At 39.1% G+C, this 20,459-nt stretch overlaps 1 protein-coding gene across 2 annotated transcripts in view; it reads right to left on the reverse strand.

Annotated features, from left to right (window-relative positions):
* Positions 1–20,459, reverse strand: part of atp8a1 (ATPase phospholipid transporting 8A1) — a 360,724-nt gene that overhangs the window by 67,316 nt on the left and 272,949 nt on the right. For both annotated transcript variants that reach the window (XM_043691994.2, XM_043691984.2), the window contains exons 27-28: positions 11,464–11,538; positions 10,089–10,211 (exon numbers count right to left, since the gene is read on the reverse strand). In XM_043691994.2, coding sequence (XP_043547929.1) covers positions 10,089–10,211; positions 11,464–11,538 — 198 coding nt within the window. The remainder of the gene's footprint in view (positions 1–10,088; positions 10,212–11,463; positions 11,539–20,459) is intronic.

Consider the following 20,459-nt stretch of genomic DNA (forward strand, 5'->3'; position numbering starts at 1 on the left):
GACTGAGGAATAATTATTGGCCGGGACACCAGGGATAACCTTCCTGCTGCTGTTCAGAATCTAAATAAACTCTCTGATATTACAAGTGTCATACAGTTTGAGAGAAATACTAAGAAGAACTCAACAGAGACTTCAACATCTCCAAGGTGCACAGAGATTTAAGTTTAATGCACTCAGTGGCTAGCTTCCCATTGTTACATGTCTGATATTCCTCTTGACAGATACAAGAATTTCAACTTCAATGCAGATACCAGACAAGGTTGTGGGGCCAGAAGACATAACAGAGATAGAGAGGGGTGAGACCATGCATGTTTTTGAAAATAAGGTCAAGAACTTTAAAATCAACATGTTACTTGACCAAGAGCTAAGGTAGGTCAGCAAGTGAAGGGTTGAAAATTTGTTCATCTGTTTATGGTTAGGTCTTTCTAAACTGGCATATAACTTTTTTTTAAATAATGTACTTCTGCTTGTTTGCTAAAGAACATTTCAGCTTCACGTGAATAGGTTTCAGTGATGAACCATCATGATAACCAACTACAAGAATTAAACTCGTGATCTATGAAGTCAGCTTCACTCTGGGATCTGATTGGTACAGTATTACTCTTAGCTGGGATCATAACACTGGCAGAGATTTTGAAGACCTCAAGTCTATGGTGTGAGACCAGCCAGGAGTATTTTTGATTATCAAGTGGGGAGGTAAAAAGGACATGAATGAGAATTTCAGCACAAATAGCTGAGACAAACAAAGACAGGAAATGCTACAGAGGTGGAAATAAATAGTGTCCTATAGATACTCTTTACTAGTTGTATACTATTTCTACTGTAAGTGGAATTATCAGCAAAATCCAGGGTGTGATATGACCAAAGTTCAGGACAAGGTTTGTAAATGGTGCTCAATTGGTCGCACTCTTGCATCAATCACAAGGTTCCAGGTTCAAGCATTGATGAACCATTTCAGCACATTAAGTTAGTTTGAAATTCGAGTACAGTAGTGAGGGAGTGCAGCAAAGAGAACTGTTTTGGATGAGGCCCCTTCTGTCTTCTCAGGTAGACATATTGTAATGAGGATCTAAAATTTGAATTTAACCAACAAATATATGTAGAGTTTTATTTTCCACAAAATGGTTTCTCGATTTAAAAGAATACTATAAAATGGCCTGTGAACCTGTACTGCTGATTTGCAGAATTAAGCTGAAATTCAAAGATAAGAGGACAATAGAGTTTTCATAAAATGAATACTGACACATTAATTGGCCATTTGAACTAACCGTGAACTGATACACGGCATGACAATTTAAGTAAATAAGATATCTTTTCCAGAGAATGCCATTGGATTAGATTAGATTTCCTTTAGTATGGATACAGGCCCTTCGGCCCAACAAGTCCACACCGACCTTCCAAAGAGCAACCCACCCCCCCTACATTTACCTCTGACTAATGTACCTAACACTATGGGCAATTTAGCATGGCCAAATCACCTGACCTGCACATCTTTGGATTGTGGGAGGAAACCGGGGCACCCGGAGGAAACCCACACAGACACAGGGAGAATGTGCAAACTCCACACAGATAGTCGCCCGAGGTGGGAATTGAACCCGGGTCCCTGCCACTGTGAGGCAGCAGCGCTAACTACTGAGTCACCATGCTGCCCCTTGGATTAGCCTGTCTTCAATCATGTCACCACATTACAGTTGATTGGACTTTTCTTGTAATTAAGAACCCTTTCCCAGGCAATATCATTGGATGAACTTGCTGTAAATCATGTCACCTTATTATAGGTGATTGGTCTTTCTTGTGATTAAGGCTGTACTATTTCTTTAAAAAATATATAAATAATGTGCAATTTTCAAATGTAATTGTGCAACTTCACCACGGAACACAGAAGCTTTAACCTCTGTGTCGCTGGATAGAATTGCGTCAAGGTACCTTAATTCAATAAACTAATGACCCTTGCTTTTTGAACAGACCGCATTTGTCGATTCTTTTGACCGATCTCAAACCCAGGCTCCTCTTGAGGGGTCTTAGATCTTCAGTAATAGATCCCAAATCATTACTTTATACAGTAGCAGAGGAGTTATCCCTCAATTTAGATTTAAGCACCTTAATTTTCTTACCTTTCATTTAAATTCCTTGGAATAGTTCACACTTGTGTATTGAAATTAATTTGCCAATTATATACACAGTCTGCAGATTTGTCACCTTCAAAATTACAAATCATGTTTTTGCCTCCAAAGTCTAAATTGTTAATGTTAACTGAAGTTCAGCACCAAATAATCTGTGTCCCATTATTTCTCAAATTGCTGCCTTTCTAAAAATCTACTCTACTCTCCGCTTTCAGTCTTGAAAGTCAGCTAGCTATCTATTCTTGTCCCTTGATTTTGCTTTATGATCTCATTCTTATATGGTGCCTTATCAAAGGGAAGTTCAAAAACTTACAGTGGAGTTTAGGATGAGGAAAGTAAAAAAAAAAACATTTCTGTAAGCAAGATACACACATGTATTCTTTCTCTCTTCCCAACCAACATTTGCAGCAGTGGGTTCTGTTTAGTGCACAAGGGAACAATTGAACAAGAGGAATCAGAATCAGGAAGCTTTGCTGCACCTTATTAAGGATTCAACCACAATAATTCTGATAGATTTAATACTAGATAAAAATACAGCATTTCCATCACTACATTGTAATGTGAGAAGTGGGTACTTTTGCTATTTTTCCTTCAATACTACAGCAGTTTATGTCCAAATGGAACAAGAACTGGACAATGTCCAGGCTTGGGCTTACAAGCGGCAAGTAACATTCATGCCTCAAATGCCAGGCAATGAGTACCTACAACAGGAGAAGCTAACCATCATCCCTTGTTGCCTTGTCATTTCCCAAGGTTCCAGATGCTCTCTGTTGATCTGCATCTTTAGCAATTTATGCAGCAACCTAACAGGAAACCCTGAAATACTCAATGACAAATTCTGGATCATTCAATGGCAGCATATTTCTAACACATGGGCAGTTTTATAACCAATTTCATTTTATCATTACACCGCTGCCTAATCACTTTTAGAAAACAAGTTCTCCAACAATAGCTTATGTTTATTAATACCTCCAATATTATACCATTTCTCAAGGCACTCCATAGAAGCACTGTAAAATAAACTGTGCTAGTCACAGAAAGAGATTACAGTGACAGGAAGAAGCAAGATCATTGGAAACAAGCATGTTAGTTGACAAAGAACCAATGTGGGTTAGTGAGCATAGGGGTGATAGGGGAACAAGACTTGCTTCAAGTCAACACGTGGGAGATGCAGCTATGGATGACCAATTCCAACTACTTTTCCAGTATCACAGCCATGTACATGCAGGATGCATTTTGGATAGGTTGCTTATTTTGCCCTGCATGTGTTTGTGAAGACAAAATCAATTGCAATAGATAAAGCCAATCTCTTTTTAATGCCATTGGACCTCTCTTGTCACTATTGTCTGATGACTTACAGATCTTTCACTTTTAAGTAATGCAGTGGAGACTATAATCACCTGAAAGACATTTTCCCAACCTGAGATTCAGCAGTGAAAGTAATTAGTCAATTGCTTTTGAAAACCTTTGGTGGAATAAAACACTTGATTTCATAATGGATATCGGTACAGCAGTAAAGGCTTTTGGGGCTAATGACAGGTAAATACACAGTTAACACCAGTTGTTACAGTATCTCAGCTATCAGATTGAGTAGCACAATGTAACTGCTATAGCTACAAAAACAATTTTTGAAAATGCCAATTACAAAAGGGGATACAAAAAAAGTTTTCTTTTGCTACCTGATAGTTTTGGCATAACTAATCAGTTAATACCAGTCACAAGCAACATTGCAAGATAATGACTAATGCCTCAAAATCTTAATTTCTTTTGACCTGAATGGCAAAGACTGTCAGACACAATCAGCACAAACTGAGTAGAAAAGTACAAGGCTCTATAGGGATGCTAAATCACGATGTCAGTCAAATTTGAGAAGGCCTCTGGACTTTTGTATTGGTCGAATAGTCAGCAGATTGATAGGAATTGCGAATTACTGGCTGTCTGGATTGCTGAAACCTTATTCTGTAATGGGTCATCAACAAAAAAAAAGATTAATTCTAGTCTGATGGACTCTATTTATTGAATTAGTCAAATACAAAATTGAAATCATAAAAATATGACGACTATTTACTTCAGCTATATACATCTGTGTAGATCACATATGATATTCCAATTTCTCTCAAATGTGCACAGTGTTCTAGACCACATTTGCTATAAATGTCAGTCTGAATGGTGTATTTTGTTTGTATTTGCACAGTGTCCGTACACAGAATGTGGACCTGCAGTGAGACGGGTTTGGGGTGGGGTGGTGGTGGAGGTGGTGGAGGTGGGGTGGGGGGTGGTCAACTCAAGGTAGAGAGCCCTTTCGATCCTCTTTCTACTGGTCAGAACTGAAGTGTGAACTCACATGAAATCCAGTATGTGATTAGTGGATATTTCTTCCATGTCTCTAGGATGTCACAGATGAAGAATGCAGTTAATAAGTTCACTTTAAAAATATTGAAACATCTAAAGCAATTAATAGAACAGAGATAGCTGGGCAGGCATTGTGTTGTAGCTGTAGTATGTGAGAGCTAGAGAACATATGAACAGGAGTAGGCCATTCAGCTCATCAAGGCTGTCACGCCATTCAATACAATCGTGGCTGATCAAACACTTTAAGAACTTTTGCTCTCCCCATCCTCACAATCCTGTATACCACTACTAATAAGAATTCTGTGACCTTAAACATACTCAAAGACTGACCTTATATTGCCATCTGTGGTAGAGAATTCCAAAGGCTCATAAACCACTAAATATAAAATAATTCTCATCTCTAATCGAAATAACACCTTATTCTTCAGTTCAGCCTGCCCCATCTCTCTTCATAGGCCAGTCCTGCCATCCTGGGAACAAACTGGTGAACTTTTGTTACATTCCATCTACAGCATTATCATTTTTCCTGAGATAAGGATATCAAAACTGCACACAGTATTCCAAGTGAAACATAACCAAGCTCCTATACAATTGAAGCAAGATTTCACTACTGCTGTACACATATCCTCTTGTGATGAAGGCCAACATTCTAGTTGGTTTCCCAGCAGTTCGCTGCACTGTGCATGTTAGCCTTCAGTGACTCATCAACAAGATCCTGTTGTACGTCGACACTTACCAACCTCTCACCACTTAAGAAATAATCTACACATCTGTTTCTCCTATCAAAGTGGAAAGTCTCTACTTTTCCACATTACATTCCTTCTGCCATGCTCTTGCTCATTCACTAAGCCTATTCAAATTCTATTTAGCCACTTAACATCTTCCTCACAGCACAGAGTTACACTCATCTTTGCACATTTGCAAATTTGGGATTATTCTATTTGATTCCCAAACCCAAATAAGGAGCCTGATCCTACTGATACTCACAGTACCCACTGATCACAGCGTGCCAATGTGTGTATGATCCACTTATTCCTTCTCTCTGTTAGCCAGTCCTTAATCAGTACATTACCTCATACTCCACCTTTGTTCATTTTCCTAACTAGACTCTTGTGGGGCCTTTATCAAACACCTGAAAATTATGCTACTTCCATCGGTTCTCCATTATTAGTTTTGTTATTAACATCTCCAATAAGTTTGATGAATACAATTTCCTATTTCTAAATCTATGCTGACTATGCCTGATCAGATTATTATTATTTAAGTGTCCATTTATCACAGCCTTCACAATAGATTTTAGCTTTTCCCTAGTTTTGATATCAGGCTAATAAGTCTACAGGTTTCAGGTATATTAGGTAACAGATTAGCCATTAAAATATTACTACAAATCTTTTTATCTGTTACTATTAATGTTTCCAGGTTGGAATTTTGAGCCTATCCATCAGCTAATGTGTTTCAGCAGCAATGCTTATGGGTGACTTGCAGCAGGAATGCTTCTCTGATCCACTAAGATTACATATGGTCAGATGCCCGCAACTATTCACCCCTCCTCTTCACTTCATGATGTCTGCTCCCAATCCCAATGTCCTTTCCCTACAGCTCCACCCCCTCTAGACCCACATGACCCTCTTCCTCAAAGCTTTCCAGGTGCTACCTCGAGCTGTAGGCTTTTCCAACTTACAACCAAGACCTCAATCTGTCCAAGAAACAGATCAAAAGCTTTTAACTAGAGGTCCTGTCATTGAATTGGGCTGGATCTCCTTGAAATCTATTCTTCTGTTTTTTTTTGTCTGTTGTGACAACTCCAACTCTGTCTCCGTTCAAATACTGGAGTTATTGTTTTTCCCCAATGGTCACTTTCCTTTATTGTGTACCTGTGTGGAATATTTATTTTTACACAGCTGTTATTGAACTACCAGTAGAAGCAATAATCCTAGAATATATCCGAACTTGAATTTTACACGTGTACTAGGGAAACAAGAAAAGCACTCCCAAATTATCACTGGGAGAAGAAAAGAAGAAAGGAAGGGAAGAAAAGGGAAGAAAAGGGAAGGGAAGGGAAGGGAAGGGAAGGGAAGGGAAGGGAAGGGAAGGGAAGGGAAGAAGGAATCCATACCCCTGATTAATTCTAAACTTTCTCAGTCCAGATTTTGTTGCCAGTAGAAAGAGAACTGAAAACATTGCAAAAGCATAAATATGCAAGATGTGCATGTTAAAACAAAGTAGAAGAGCTACTTATTTCAAACATTAGTACGTAATGGAAATCTTTATCTTTTATTGATAGAAACTAATGATGAACAAGTGTACATTGCACTATACTTCAGTAAAATGGATAATATATGCTCCAATATTTTTTTTGAGTTGGGGCATATAAGATATGCCAAAATGGGCAGATTGCTGTCTTCAGACCCATCACTCAGTTCACCTTCTTAATATGGAGATTGAGTTGGCCCCAAAATTGGCAGCTTGCCCACTATATGTGAATAAGTAAATAAGGGTGAACTGAGTGAGTTAGAAGTTCAATTAATAACAATAAGGTACTGCCTATGCCATCATATGTGATATAAGCAGTCGCAGGGAGTGGGCAAGATTCTTTAATGGCCTGTGTAAAAAAAATTGGAAAGGCAAGTGGAGCTTCCATCAGTTGGAGGTGCTCTGTGTGCATATGGTGCAAAGCCTGTCCAAAAAGGTGTCACCCCATCCTTCCTATCATGCCGCTTCCCTGACAGAATCTAGCCCACCAGACACCCTCTTAAGTACTTAATAAATGAATTGTGGTTTCATAGAGCTCTTAACTGTCTCCATTGTATCTTCGTCTACGTGTCTCTCACAGAAAGGCAATAGCACTGCTGTGCGAAGCAATGATTCTCTTCAGATCTCATCTTACAGCACCAAAACTAAGGTCTACTACTACCAGGAATAATGGAGCTATTGGCCAGCAGCCCTTCACAACCATTACTTCCTCCCCAGCGAGCGGCACAAGTGCTACAATAATCCAACATGGTCCGTCCTCATCTTTCTGGTACATTGTCTCACCCTGACAATGCATCCTCAGGAGAGTGCCTCGGAAGAAGACAGTTGGTGAGCTGTCCACCCCACTCTGATGATTTCTGCCCAGTCCACAACATTATCTCGACAGAGTGAACATTAACAATTCCAAACGTTCTGTTTATTAGTGCTTTGTTGTAATGTTAAGGATTTAATACCTGTCCCTAATCACCATAAGATGATAAGAAATAGAAGCAGGAGACCATACAACCCATTGAACCTGCTCCACTATATAATACAATCATGGCTAATCTTCATTACAATTCCACATGAATTCTTCAATTTCACTTTCCTGTCCAGGCCCCAACTCTCTCGATTTCCTGAAAGACCAAAGTTCTGTCCATCTCACTCTTAAGTGTAATCACCAGTACAGCATCCACAAGTCGCCCTGGGGCAGAGAAAAGCAAAACATCACAACTCTTTATCACAGAATCAAAGAATCCCTACAGTGCGGGAAGAGAGCCCAATGAATCTACAGTGACCTTCCAAAGAGCATCTCACCCAGACCCAGATCCCCACCCAAATCCTGCAACCCCCATTTTACCATAGCTAATCCACCTAACCTGCACATCCTTGAACACTGTGGGACAATTTGGCATGGTCAATCCACCTAACCTGCATATCCTTGGACTGTGGGAGGAAAATGAAGCACCCATAGGAATCCCATGCAGACACAAGGAGAACATGCAAACACTCCACACAATAGCAATGTCGGAATTGAACCCAGGTTCTTGCAATGGCAGCAGTGCTAACCACTGAGCCACTCTGCTGCCACCTTATGTGAAGGATATTCTCCTGATCCCAGTCCTAAACAATTAGCCCTTTATTCTGAAACTGGCCCTCATGCTTTAACTCCCCAACAAGGAAACAAGCTCTCATAGTCCACCCTTGTCAAGTCTGTTCAGAATCTATTATTATTCAATGAGATCACATCAGTTCTTCTTGACTCTGGAGAATGTAAAGACAACTTACTCAGCCTCTGATTATCAGATGGCCCTTTCAACCACTGATTAATCTTTTCAACATTTCTTGGATCACTGTGCATAGTTTCCAGGTGCAATCCCAATGCTTTGTAGTAAGACGTCTTTATTCTTGTATCCAGTCCCCCTGTAGTAATTGACACCATGCCATTTGCCTTCATAATTACTTTCTATACTTGCATGCACAATTGGTTCTTTCAATGTGTATATGCAGACCCAATTGAACACCAGCATTTTCAAATTTCGGATTTCAGATCTTTCTTATAACCAAAGTGAATACCTCACACATTATAATACCCATCTGCTATCTCATTGCCCTTTCAATTAGTCTGTCCATATTTTTATGGATTAGGCCAGATCACTCAAAACATTCTTAAGCGGGCAGCCCAGACCATAACTTTGCAATTTGTTTTGGTAAGCGTACAGCGAAAATTACCCGGAGTAAGTTAGCTAGGTTGACTACCAGGTTTTAAAACAGACAAAAATGTATTCACAAAATGACACAATGGAACACAAAGAACAGGATAAAGAACCCCTGCAGAACTCAGTCTATCCAAACTAGACTTAATTATGCTATTCCGAACATACGGTGACAGTCTCAATAAGCAAACCCCCTTTAAAAACAGTAAAAATGGAACAAATGATTACAGGTTGAAGTTAGAAGGGCAAAAAGGGAGAGAGTGTTTTTGCAGCCTGTTCACACACAGCTAAACTCCTAATTAGTTCTGGACTGAACTGCTCAGCTAGAGAGCTGACCACTCCCCTTTCATTATACAGGTCATTTCTAGAACATGACCACTTTGGCCTGAAGTCTCATCTGTTTACACATAAACAAAAAGGTCTCTCAATACCATTTAATCTCTCTAACAAACCAATCTAATTGGAACCGGGAGCTGCTTACAACCCTCTGAAAAAAAACCAAGGACACAGTATCCTTGAGAAAAGGAACAGCTTTTAGAATAAAGGGACCAGGTTTGTGACAATATCAGCTTACTGACTCCCACAACTTCTATTATCACAAACTCACTATCCCTTATTCTAAATCATTAATATGGATGATATACAGCTAAGGCCTAGCATCTTGCTTTGGCACAACCTTGCAACTTGAAAATGTCCCATTTTTCTCTACTCTCAAAGTCTTGCCCATTAACCAATCCCTATTTATGCTCATACATCAACTTTAACTCCATGAGGCCTTATCTGGCATGATACCTTTCTGAATGCTTTCTGAAAATTCAAGTAAAATTCCTCTTCTGCTTCCTATTATCCTAGTTATAATCTCAAAAATTGTTAATAAATTTGTCAAACACATTTACTGTCTGTGATCACGTTGCTTCTTAATGTTCATTAGTTTTCATTCTGTCCTGCCTTTCATCCTCCTCTTTTTGATTCTGCCATCTTTTCTATCCAACTCAACACCTCCGTTTTAACATATGAAACTCAACTGGTCAAAGACTTTTTCCACCAAGTTAGTACCCTATTAAGGCAATATGGGATTGGTACCTAATACCATAATATTGGTACTTTGTAAGACTTACTAAATTAGTTAAGGACATATAATTTCAGTTGCCGACAAATTAGTTACCTTTGTGTTGAAATTCAGTGCGTTCTGTGATGTCTTGTAAAGCTCTGGATATTTCAACATGTTTTCCTTTCGACATGATCTCTCAAATATTCCCAAAGTGAGGGGAGGCAGAGCTGTGAAAATCTGACATGCACAGGTAAATAAGTTGAGTTTCTTAGCTCTGAATAACAATATTAAACTGGCACTGCAAAATATTAATATTGAGAAGACAACTGCTGAACATCATACACAATGTCATACCATTGATGTAGGAGATAGCCGTACATGTCATGGATATCTTATCAGCTATCTGCAACTGTTATTAGCAGTAATTTGACGCATGTAAAGTACAAATTGAGGTAAGTAAAAATTGAGATTTACTAATCATGTCAATTTGAAATGTTCATTTCGATTTGTGCTACGTTTTCTGACCAAACTCAGTGAGCACATTAACATTTTGTAACCCCATAAATCGCCGGTGCATTGACTATAAATTGTACCATTTAAACCAGAGAGTTATTATTGCATTATACTTACCTGCACATTGAAACATTTTACATCAATTATCTTTGGCAATGGTCAAAATATATATAGATAAGAATATTTGATTTTAGCAGTTAACTTTTATTGAAAGCTCAGAAACAGCAAAGTTTTGGGTCATTGAATTGTAAGCTATCCAGTTTATTGTCTGTGTCAAAATTGTGGGACTAGTCCAATTTCACCAAGTGAATGCGAAAATGGTCTGCCTCCTGGAAATCACATCCTAAATGTGTTGCTTATGCACATGGATCAAATACATGATTTTGTGAAGATAGTCTACTACAAATCGTAATGATCACTCATGCATCAGAAAGGCACTGATTTTAGATCAGAACTGTGAAGCTCATCAGTACAGTACAAAATTCTTTTAATTAGATTTGGATATTCTGCTCATGGTGTTTTGGAATCTATCGGATAGCCGACATATTGCAAATATCTTCATGAGCAGCAGGTGGCCAAGCTTCCTCACCAGCCCTTCAATGTCCATGCTTGAGACTTTGAAATATTAGCCCATGAGCGGGCATCATCTCAAGCACAAATTCCTTCTGTATTTGGGATCTTCCAGCAATGCAAAATGTGAGCAAAATTTACAAATACAGGGAACTTGGCAAGAGGCAGGGAATATTCACCAAACTGAGTTATTGACACGTGCCTTTAATACTCTTACTGACTTTAAATGTTGACAGATGTAAGCAAACTGTTAATAAGGCCTAAGTTCTTGATAATGTCAGGTGGAACAGAGACAGGAACTGAATACTTTTGTCACAAACAGGATGGTGATATATTTGGATGGGGTACACATCCAACCCTGTAAATCATCAACCTGAACTGAATATTCAACTATATGTACACTTACCACATTGTAGAGACCAATGCACCACCGTTCAAAGAGAATCTGACCGGAGAAACCATTCACAAAAGCAAACCAGATCTGAAGATGAAATAAAATTACATTAGGAATGGTTTCTTATTAAAACAAAAAGACTCTTCATATAAATGTTAACATTTAAAAATTTAGTTTGTTTCACCAGACTTGGATTGCAAAAAAATTTTACAAAACAGAACAAATGAAGTGGGGATTGGGTTTGAGTCAGGATCTTGCCAGAACAATCCAAATCAAATCCAATTTCCTTATGCTATGCTACTTTGATTGTTATCTGGATCTAAATTCAAGTTATTGGACTATTGAATACTTTTTCACAGGAAAATAACAGACAGAGAACAGGTACATTTCAAAGAGAAAATTGGTAAATATTAAATGCAGAGAAAGGTACAGTGACCTAAGTATATAACCAGGTAATATAATTTACTTAGAAATGCTTGATCCAGGCAGAGACTTGGTGGGCTGAATGTTTGCTTCCCTATGGAAGTTTAGAAGTGTAAGAAAGCTCCATAGCTTACGATTTATAGTTATTACCTGTTAAAGAAATTATACAAAGCAATTGTGAGACTATATCACAAAATACTGAATGCAGTTTTGATCTCCTTATTTAACGAAGAAAGTAAACGCTTTGGAGATGGTTCAATGGAATTCCATCAACAAACACATTGACTTGGACCCCATTTACCACCCTCTGAGAAAAAGAGTAGGCAATGACATCACAGGAAATGACATCACCAACCCAAGGAAACCTAAACACATAAATAGAAAGCAGGTCATAACACTAGTGCTTCACTGCAGACTCACTGATGATCTTACCTAGTCTTGTGACCAAATGTCTGAAAACAAGCCTTCCAACTCAGTGAGCAAACTTACATCCAGAAGGTTTACGTGTTTTAAGAAATCCATCCCCTCCTCCTTTGTAATATGTACATTTTTAAAGATGTTGAAGTAAAGATATTATTGATGATCACCAGGATACATGAACATCAATGCTGAAAAATGTGGTGCTGGAGATCTGCAGTCCTCAATTTCTCCATTTTTCAAGATGCCACCACCTATTTCCCCATATTCTGTATCTTCCATGTCCTTCTCCACAGTAAACATGGATGCAAAATACTTGTTTAGTATCTCCCCTATCTCCTGCAGTTCCACACATGGCTGCCTTGCTGATCTTTGAAGAGTTTTGTTCTCTCCCTAGTTACCTTTTGTCCTTAATGTATTTAGAAAATCCCTTTGGATTCTCCTTAACCCTATTTGCCAAAGCTATTTCATGTCCCCTTTTTGCCCTCTTTATAAGTATATTCCTACTGCTGTTATACCCTAAGGATTCACTTGATCTCTGCTGTCTATACCTGACATATGCTTCCTTCTTGCTTTTGACCAAACCCTCAATTTCTCTAGTCATCCAGCATTCCCGACACCTATCAGCCTTGCCTGTCACCCTAACAGGAACATACTGTCTCTGGACTCTCTTATTTTTGAATGCTTCCCATTTTCCAGCAGTCACTTTACCTATGAACATCTGCACCCAATCAACTTTTGAAAGTTCTTGCTTAATACTGTCAAAATTGGCCTTCCTCAAATTTAGAGCTTTAACTTTGAGATCCTGTCTATCCTTTTCCATCACTATTTTAAAATTTACAGAATTATGGTTGCTGACCCAAAGTGCTCCCCCACTGACATCTCAGTTACTTGCCCTGCCTTATTTCCCCAGAGGAGGTGAAGTTTTGCACCTCCTTTAGTAGGTAAATCCACATACTAAGTCAGAAAATGTTCTTGTACACACTTAAATTCTTCTCCATCTAAACTCTTAATATTGTGGCAGTCCCAATCTGTTTGGAAAGTTAAAATCCCATACCATTGCCACCCTAATATTCGTTCAGGTAACAGATCTACTTACAAATTTGTTTCTCAATTTCCTGCTGACTATTGGTTGGGGGGTGGGTCTAGAATACAATCCCAATAAGGTCATCATCCCTTTCTTATTTCTCAGTTCCAACCAAATAACTTCCCTGGACATATTCCCAGTATTATCCTCCCTAAGTGAAGCCATAATGTTATTCTTTATCAAAAACACCGCTCATCTTTCTCTCTTGCCTCCCTTTCTATCTTCCTGTAGCATTTGTATCCTGGAACATTAAGCTGCCAGTCCTGCCTCTCCCTGAGGCATGTCTCTGTAATTGCAATGATATCCCAGTCCCATGTTCCTAACCATGCCTGGAATTCATCTGCCTTCCCTATTAGGCCTCTTGCATTGAAATAAATGCAGTTTAATTGACTTAGTTCTCTGTTTTGTTCCCGTCTGCCCCGATTGTTTGAATTGCTCCTTTTCCCAAGTGTACCAATCTCAGATTGATCTTTCCTCACGATCTCCCTGGGTACCATCCCCACCTCCACACCATGCACCCCCTCACCTTACGAGATTAAATCCTCCCAAGCAGCTCTAGCAAATCTCCCTGCTATTCATCCCCTTCCAATTCAAGTGCAATCCGTCCTGCTTATACAGGTGACTTCTACCACAAGAAGAGATTCCAATGATCCAAAAATGTGAACCTTTCTCCCCTACACCAGCTCCTCAGCCACACATTCAACTGCTCTATCCTTCTATTCCTACCCTCACTAGCTTGTAGCATTTGGAGTATTCCATATTACCATCGAAGAACTCCTCTTTAAATACCTGCCTAATTTCCCATATTCTCCCTTCAGAATCTCATCGTTTTCCCTTGTTATGTCATTAGTTCCAAAGTGTACAATGATCTCCTGCTGGCCACTCTCCCCTTTGAGAATATCCTGCACTCTCTCTGAGATATCCTTGATCCTGGCACCAGGGAGGCAACACACCATTCTGATTTCTCACTGTCGGCGCAGAAATATCTGTGCATGCCTCTGACCAGAGAGTCCTCTATCACAATCGATCGCTTGGAACCTGACGTACCCCTCATGACATTAGAGCTGTTTGTGCCACATTTCCCCGAGAGTCCCTCACACCTACATTTTCTAAACCAGCGTATTTCTTTGAGATGGGGACAGCTACAGGAGACTCCTGCATTACCTGCCTCCCTCTCCAACCTTTCCTGGTGGTAACCCACCTACCTGACTGTATCTGTGGCTTTTCTCCCTTCCTATACCTGCCATCCATTACACTCCCTAGCTCCTGTAAATTCCTTGTTGCCTCTAAATGCAACTCCAACCAATCCATGTGATCTGATAGGATTCGCAACCAAAGACACTTCCTGCAAGCATAATCATTAACAACATGGAAATTCTCCCTAAACTCCCACATCTGACAGGAAGAGCACATCAATCTACTAAAGGTCATCATTGTACCTTAACAATCTACAGAAAATACCACAGTCTTACTGCTCTAAAAAATACTCTCCCGCTAACATAGTACCTATCTTTTATATTTTATAATTTTAATCAAGAGACAGATCTCAGTATAACATATAACCTAAAAGAATCTACTCTACTAACAATTAAAAAAAGACAGCAAGGTTACACGTAAAAACTATGCACTTATCTGCTTCAATGCTTCCTCCAAGGTCAGCTGTGATTTTAGCTGTTTGTTAATTTTTCTGAGAAATACTCTGATAGTCAAGAAATACTTGATCTCAAACAGCAAAGGCAGTCGCTGTGCTGTTTCACTGTTGTGTCAGACAGCATGTAGGTTTCTTTCTATCTCTCTCTCTTTCACTGACCATGTGGTCTCTACCTTTGTTCTCTTCCTCCTTTTTAACGTGCCGTTGTTTTGATCTTTACCCCCATAAATTCCAAAACATGCAACAACGTATAAAACAGTAATTACTGCTCCTAAAATGTGAGGAAGTTACCTTCAACACCTAAATTATCTCAAAACGCAGCAGCTCTTACAGCACAATCTTGGATTATGGAGAATCCTACTGAGACTCTTACCATAAAGAAAATATTCAAATTTGCCTTTCTCATATTGAAGTGGATGATGTCACATTTCTCCACATTAAACTCCATTTGCTGCAAGCTTACTTGTTCATTTAATCTGTTTATGTTCTTTTGGAACTTTCTCTGCTCACTTAGAAAACTTATTGAGCCTCCTAACTAGTGCAATTTGGAGTTTATGATCTACAACTAGCTGTTCTTTGGTCCAATTATTTGTCATATCTAGTGAAAAGCTGATACACAAATTCAATTCTCAAATTTTTGAAAGAAAATAAGCTTCCAAACCAAATACCTTTTGGAAGTGCATCAATACACTCCACCATGTTAGTGGCTGTCACAAAAGAAAGAGATTAGTCATACAGCCATCCTTCAGAACCCCATGCTGACTATTTAATAAGTTCATACTTGTCCTAATGTTCAATCATTCAGAGATTCAATGACTGACTTCATTAACATTCTAAAACTGTTAAGAAGGGAGTGTTGCTGAACAAAGAGACGTTGGAGTGCAGGTTCATAGCTCCTTGAAAGTGGAGTCGCAGGTAGATAGGATAGTGAAGGCGGCGTTTGGTATGCTTTCCTTTATTGGTCAGAGCATTGAGTATAGGAGTTGGAAGGTCACGTAACGGCTGTACATTGGTTAGGACACTGTTGGAATATTGCGTGCAATTCTGGTCTCCCTCCTATCAGAAGGATGTTGTGAAACTGGAAAGGGTTCAGAAAAGATTTGCAAGGATGTTACCAGGGTTGGAGGATTTGAGCTAAAGGGAGAGGTAAATAGGCTAGGGCTGCTTTCCCTGGAGCGTCAGATGCTGAGGGGTGACTTTATAGAGGTTTATAAAATCATGAGGGGCATGGATAGGATAAATAGATAAAGTCTTTTCCCTGGGGTCAGGGAGTCTAGAACTAGAGGGCATAGTTTTAGGGCGAGAGGGGGAAGATATATTAAGGGGCAACTTTTCCATTCAGAGGGTGGTACATGTATGGAATGAGCTGCCAAAGGAAGTGGTGGAGGCTGGTCCAATTGTAACATCTAAAAGGCATTTGGATGGGTATATGAACAGGAAGGGTTTGGAGGGATATGGGCCAGGTGCTGACAGATGGGACTAGATTGGGGTGGGATATCTAGTCGGCGTGGACGTGTTGGACCGAAGGGTCTGTTTCCATGCTGTACATCTCTATGACTCTAAGCAACTCTTTACTCATGCCCCTTTTAACACTGCGCTGATTCTGATTACATACAAGTCATTTGAGATTAGATTGCCTTCTTTAGTCATGTTTTTAAGAATTAATATTTTAAATAATTCATGGAGTGATCTGGAATTGAACAAATCTGAAAACATTTTGTGGCATTCCATTACTGTCTTTCTTTTAAAGCAGCGATTAGCTGGTTAAGGTCACAATATGGTTGCAATGCACAGCTGCAGTTTGACCTTCTCTCATTTTCAGTAATGAGAATAAATCAAGCACAACATAGCAAATCAGGTCTACCACAGCCAGAGCTTCTGTTTCCCAAAGACTTGCTCAGGAGTTAAACACCTCACCAACTGCTAATTCTCAGGAGTGTGGCACACATATTACAGGGCCAATTTTAATTCTAATTGGTCAACATGTCATTTTGATTCCATTGCGCATGGTTTCCCAATGTAGTTTTAGCCTTTTGAAATATATTTACTGCTTTCATGGAGAGAAATGTGTGGCTCAGTAGATGTTCTGCTTTTTTACAAAGTACAAATATCAATTTTCAAATAGCTTCTCATAAACATAAACATTTTCATGGCAGAAAAATAAACATTTCACCAAGTTGTATTAAGTTGAAAGATTTTTTTATGGTCTGAAGTAATAGGAGACAAAATAAGACAATACAAGGCACACAAGTTTATGTTAAAGTGCAGAGAAACATTGTAAGAATGTGATGAAATATAATTTTCAGTCACATTTAAGCCACTGTGTGGAGTCTACAAATTCTTGGAATGTTTGACATCTTGTCCATGTTAAACACACATTTCTGTCAAAGATATCCCATCTGACAATGCAGTAATCACTAGACTGGCAGCCGCGATTATTTTACAACCAAAAAGTGACGTAGTGCAAGGATGTACAAGAACATTATTGTATGCTTTCAAGTATACTCTCAGAACACTTCCTTCTACTTACATAAAAGTCGGTACTAAATTCCTGAACATTCATGCCAAAAACATTCTTGGAACTGCCCCATATCACAATGAAACTCCCATTTACTCAAAGAATTACCATACCAAACTGATAGAACTAAATAAGAATATAAGAATGTAAGAATGTAAGAACTGGGAGCAGGATTAGGCAATTCAGCCCCTCAGGACTGTTCTGACATTCAATATGATCATGGCTGATCTCATCTTGGCCTCAACTCAACTGTCATGCCTGTTCTCCATAACAACTCAACCCATTATCTCTTAAAATCTAACTACCTCCTTAAATGTATTCAGTGTCCTGTGTTCACGCCACCCAGGTTGTGAATTCCATAGTTTCACGACCCTCAGAGAAGTAATTTCTCATCTTCATTTTAAATTTGCCATCCCTTAACCTGAAACTAAAACCTCTCGTTCTAGATTGGCCCACTCTTTGTCAATTCCCTTTAGCAACAAAGTTAGTTTGTACACATAGTAAAATCTGCGACTTAGCATGACAGAATCATGAGATTATTTTTAAAAATATATTGTTTGTGTGGATAACAGATAGATAAATACATATATACAAACACACATTTACATGCATAGACATATGTCTTGGTATTTGCAGAATCATTGCATAATCATTTTCTCTCTAAACAAACATGAAAACTAATGAAGAAACAAAAATGTAATAAATGGGTAGATATTACATTAAAGGAAACTGGAACAGTGACTACAAAATTAATAACTGCATGTTTTGGACAAACGTTTAGGTCTCACGGAAGAATGTGGTGAGCATAAAAGATCACAATAAGTAGTGCAGTTCAAGATTATTATTTTGGAAAATTTAATGATTTGTGTAGATATTTGAAAATCTCACAATAAAAATTCTTAATGCTCCCAGATCTCAATCAAAGAGTTATTCGCTAGTAAAGAACTTCAGTATTCCTGAAAAAGACACATTTTGTCAAAACTTTCCATCTTGTATTTGTTAAGATGGTTTAGAATCTTAGAATTTTGCAGTACAGGAGGAAGCCTGTTCTGTGTCCTGGTTCCCAAAAGAGCCACTCTATTCTCATTCTCTGGCCCTCTCTCTGTAGTCTTCTAAATTCATCATTTTCAAATATGCATCCAGCTCTCGTTTGAAACTTCCTGTGCAATACACCTCCACAACTCTCTCAGGAAGCACATTCCAAAAGCTAACAACACTGAGCAAAGAAGGTTCTCCTCATCTCACTCCTAGCTTTCTTGCTGAAAATTCTGAAATTGTGACCCCTGGTTACTGACATATCAAAAAGTGGGAACAGAATATCCTTCTTTATCCTGTCAATATTGTTCATCATTGTACAAGAGGTCAAGTCTTAAACTTCTTTGTTCCAAGGAGAATAAGTTCAACTTCCCTAATTTTGCTTGCCTTTAAAATCCATCCTTCCTGGTATCATTCTAGTAAATCTCGTTCAAACTCTCTCCAGGGTTTTAACATCTTTCTTTAAATAAGGTGCCCACAACTCAACACTGTACTCCAAATATGGTCTGACCAATGATTTGTAGAGGTGTAGCATTACTTCCTTGCTTTTAGACTCTGCAGCTCCATTTATAAACACAAGGATCCTATAAACGTTCTTAAAAACTGTTTCAACTTGCCTGGCCACTTTTAAAGAATTATGCACTTGAATTTCTGAGGTCCCTCTGCTCCTATACATCCCTCAAAGTTGTGCCAATGAGTTTGTCTCTCTATGTTTCTTCCACCAAAATGCATTGTCTCATTCCTCATTTGAAATTCAGCTGCCAGGTGTCTGACCATTTGGCCAATGTATCGATGTCCCTGTGAAGTCACACAGCATCATCCTCACAATTCACTATTCTCCTTAGCTTAGTATCATCTGCAAATTTAGAGACCTAGTCCTCAACACCCATCTGCAAATGGTTTATATAAATCAGAAAAAGCAAAGATCCCTACAGCGATTCCGAGAGAACACCACTTTCAATTGGTCTTCAATATGAGAAATGCCCATGTACAGAGGAGCTTCAATTATCTAGCATTCAATTATCTGAATATCTGATTATCCGGCAAGATTGCAAGGTCCCAATGCTCGGCTAAAGTATGTCATCCGGCATTCAATTAACCGAATGAAATACTCCCAGCCCGTGTCCTTCGGATAATTGAGGTTCCTCTATATACCCCTCCTCTTTTAGACAACTTCTAATCCATGCTGCCAGTGAATCAATAAGATCCCCCCTTGTCCTTTTAAGCTCAGAATACATACCCAGAGGCCTCAACTCCTCACATGACAAGTCCTTCATCCCCAAGATCATTCTTGTAAACCTCCTTTGGACTGTCTCCAAGGCCAGTACATCTTTCCTTAGGTATATCAAGACTACTCAATATTCCAAATGCAGTCTGATCAGAGTCTTATACAGCTTCAGCAGTATATCTCTATTCTTGTATTCTAGCCCTCTTGAAATGAATGCTAGCATTGCATTTGCCTTCCTAACTGCCAGCTGAAACTACATTTTAACCTTAAGAGAATCCTGAACTAGGACTCCCAAGTTCCTTTGTGCTCCAAATTTCTGAAGTCTACTTAGAGAATAGACTACGCCTCTATCCTCCCAACCAAAGTGCACAACCTCACACTTTCTCACATTCCATCTGCTTTTTCTTTGCCCACTCTCCTTCTGCAGCCTCCCCGCTGCCTCATCACTACCTGTCCCTCCACCTCTCTGTGTGTCATCTGCAAACTTAGCAACAATGCCCTCAGCTCCTTTATCCAGCTTGTTAATGTATAAAATGAATAGTTGTGGTTCCAGCACAGACCCCTGCAGTACACCACTCATCACTGGCAGACATCCTGAAATAGAACCTTTTATCCCCACTCTCTGCTTTGTCAGTCAATCCTCTATCCA

This window comes from Chiloscyllium plagiosum, unplaced genomic scaffold, assembly GCF_037043375.1.
Source record: "Chiloscyllium plagiosum isolate Xiang-an unplaced genomic scaffold, Cpla_swu_hap1 HiC_scaffold_1, whole genome shotgun sequence".
Lineage (NCBI taxonomy): Eukaryota > Metazoa > Chordata > Chondrichthyes > Orectolobiformes > Hemiscylliidae > Chiloscyllium > Chiloscyllium plagiosum.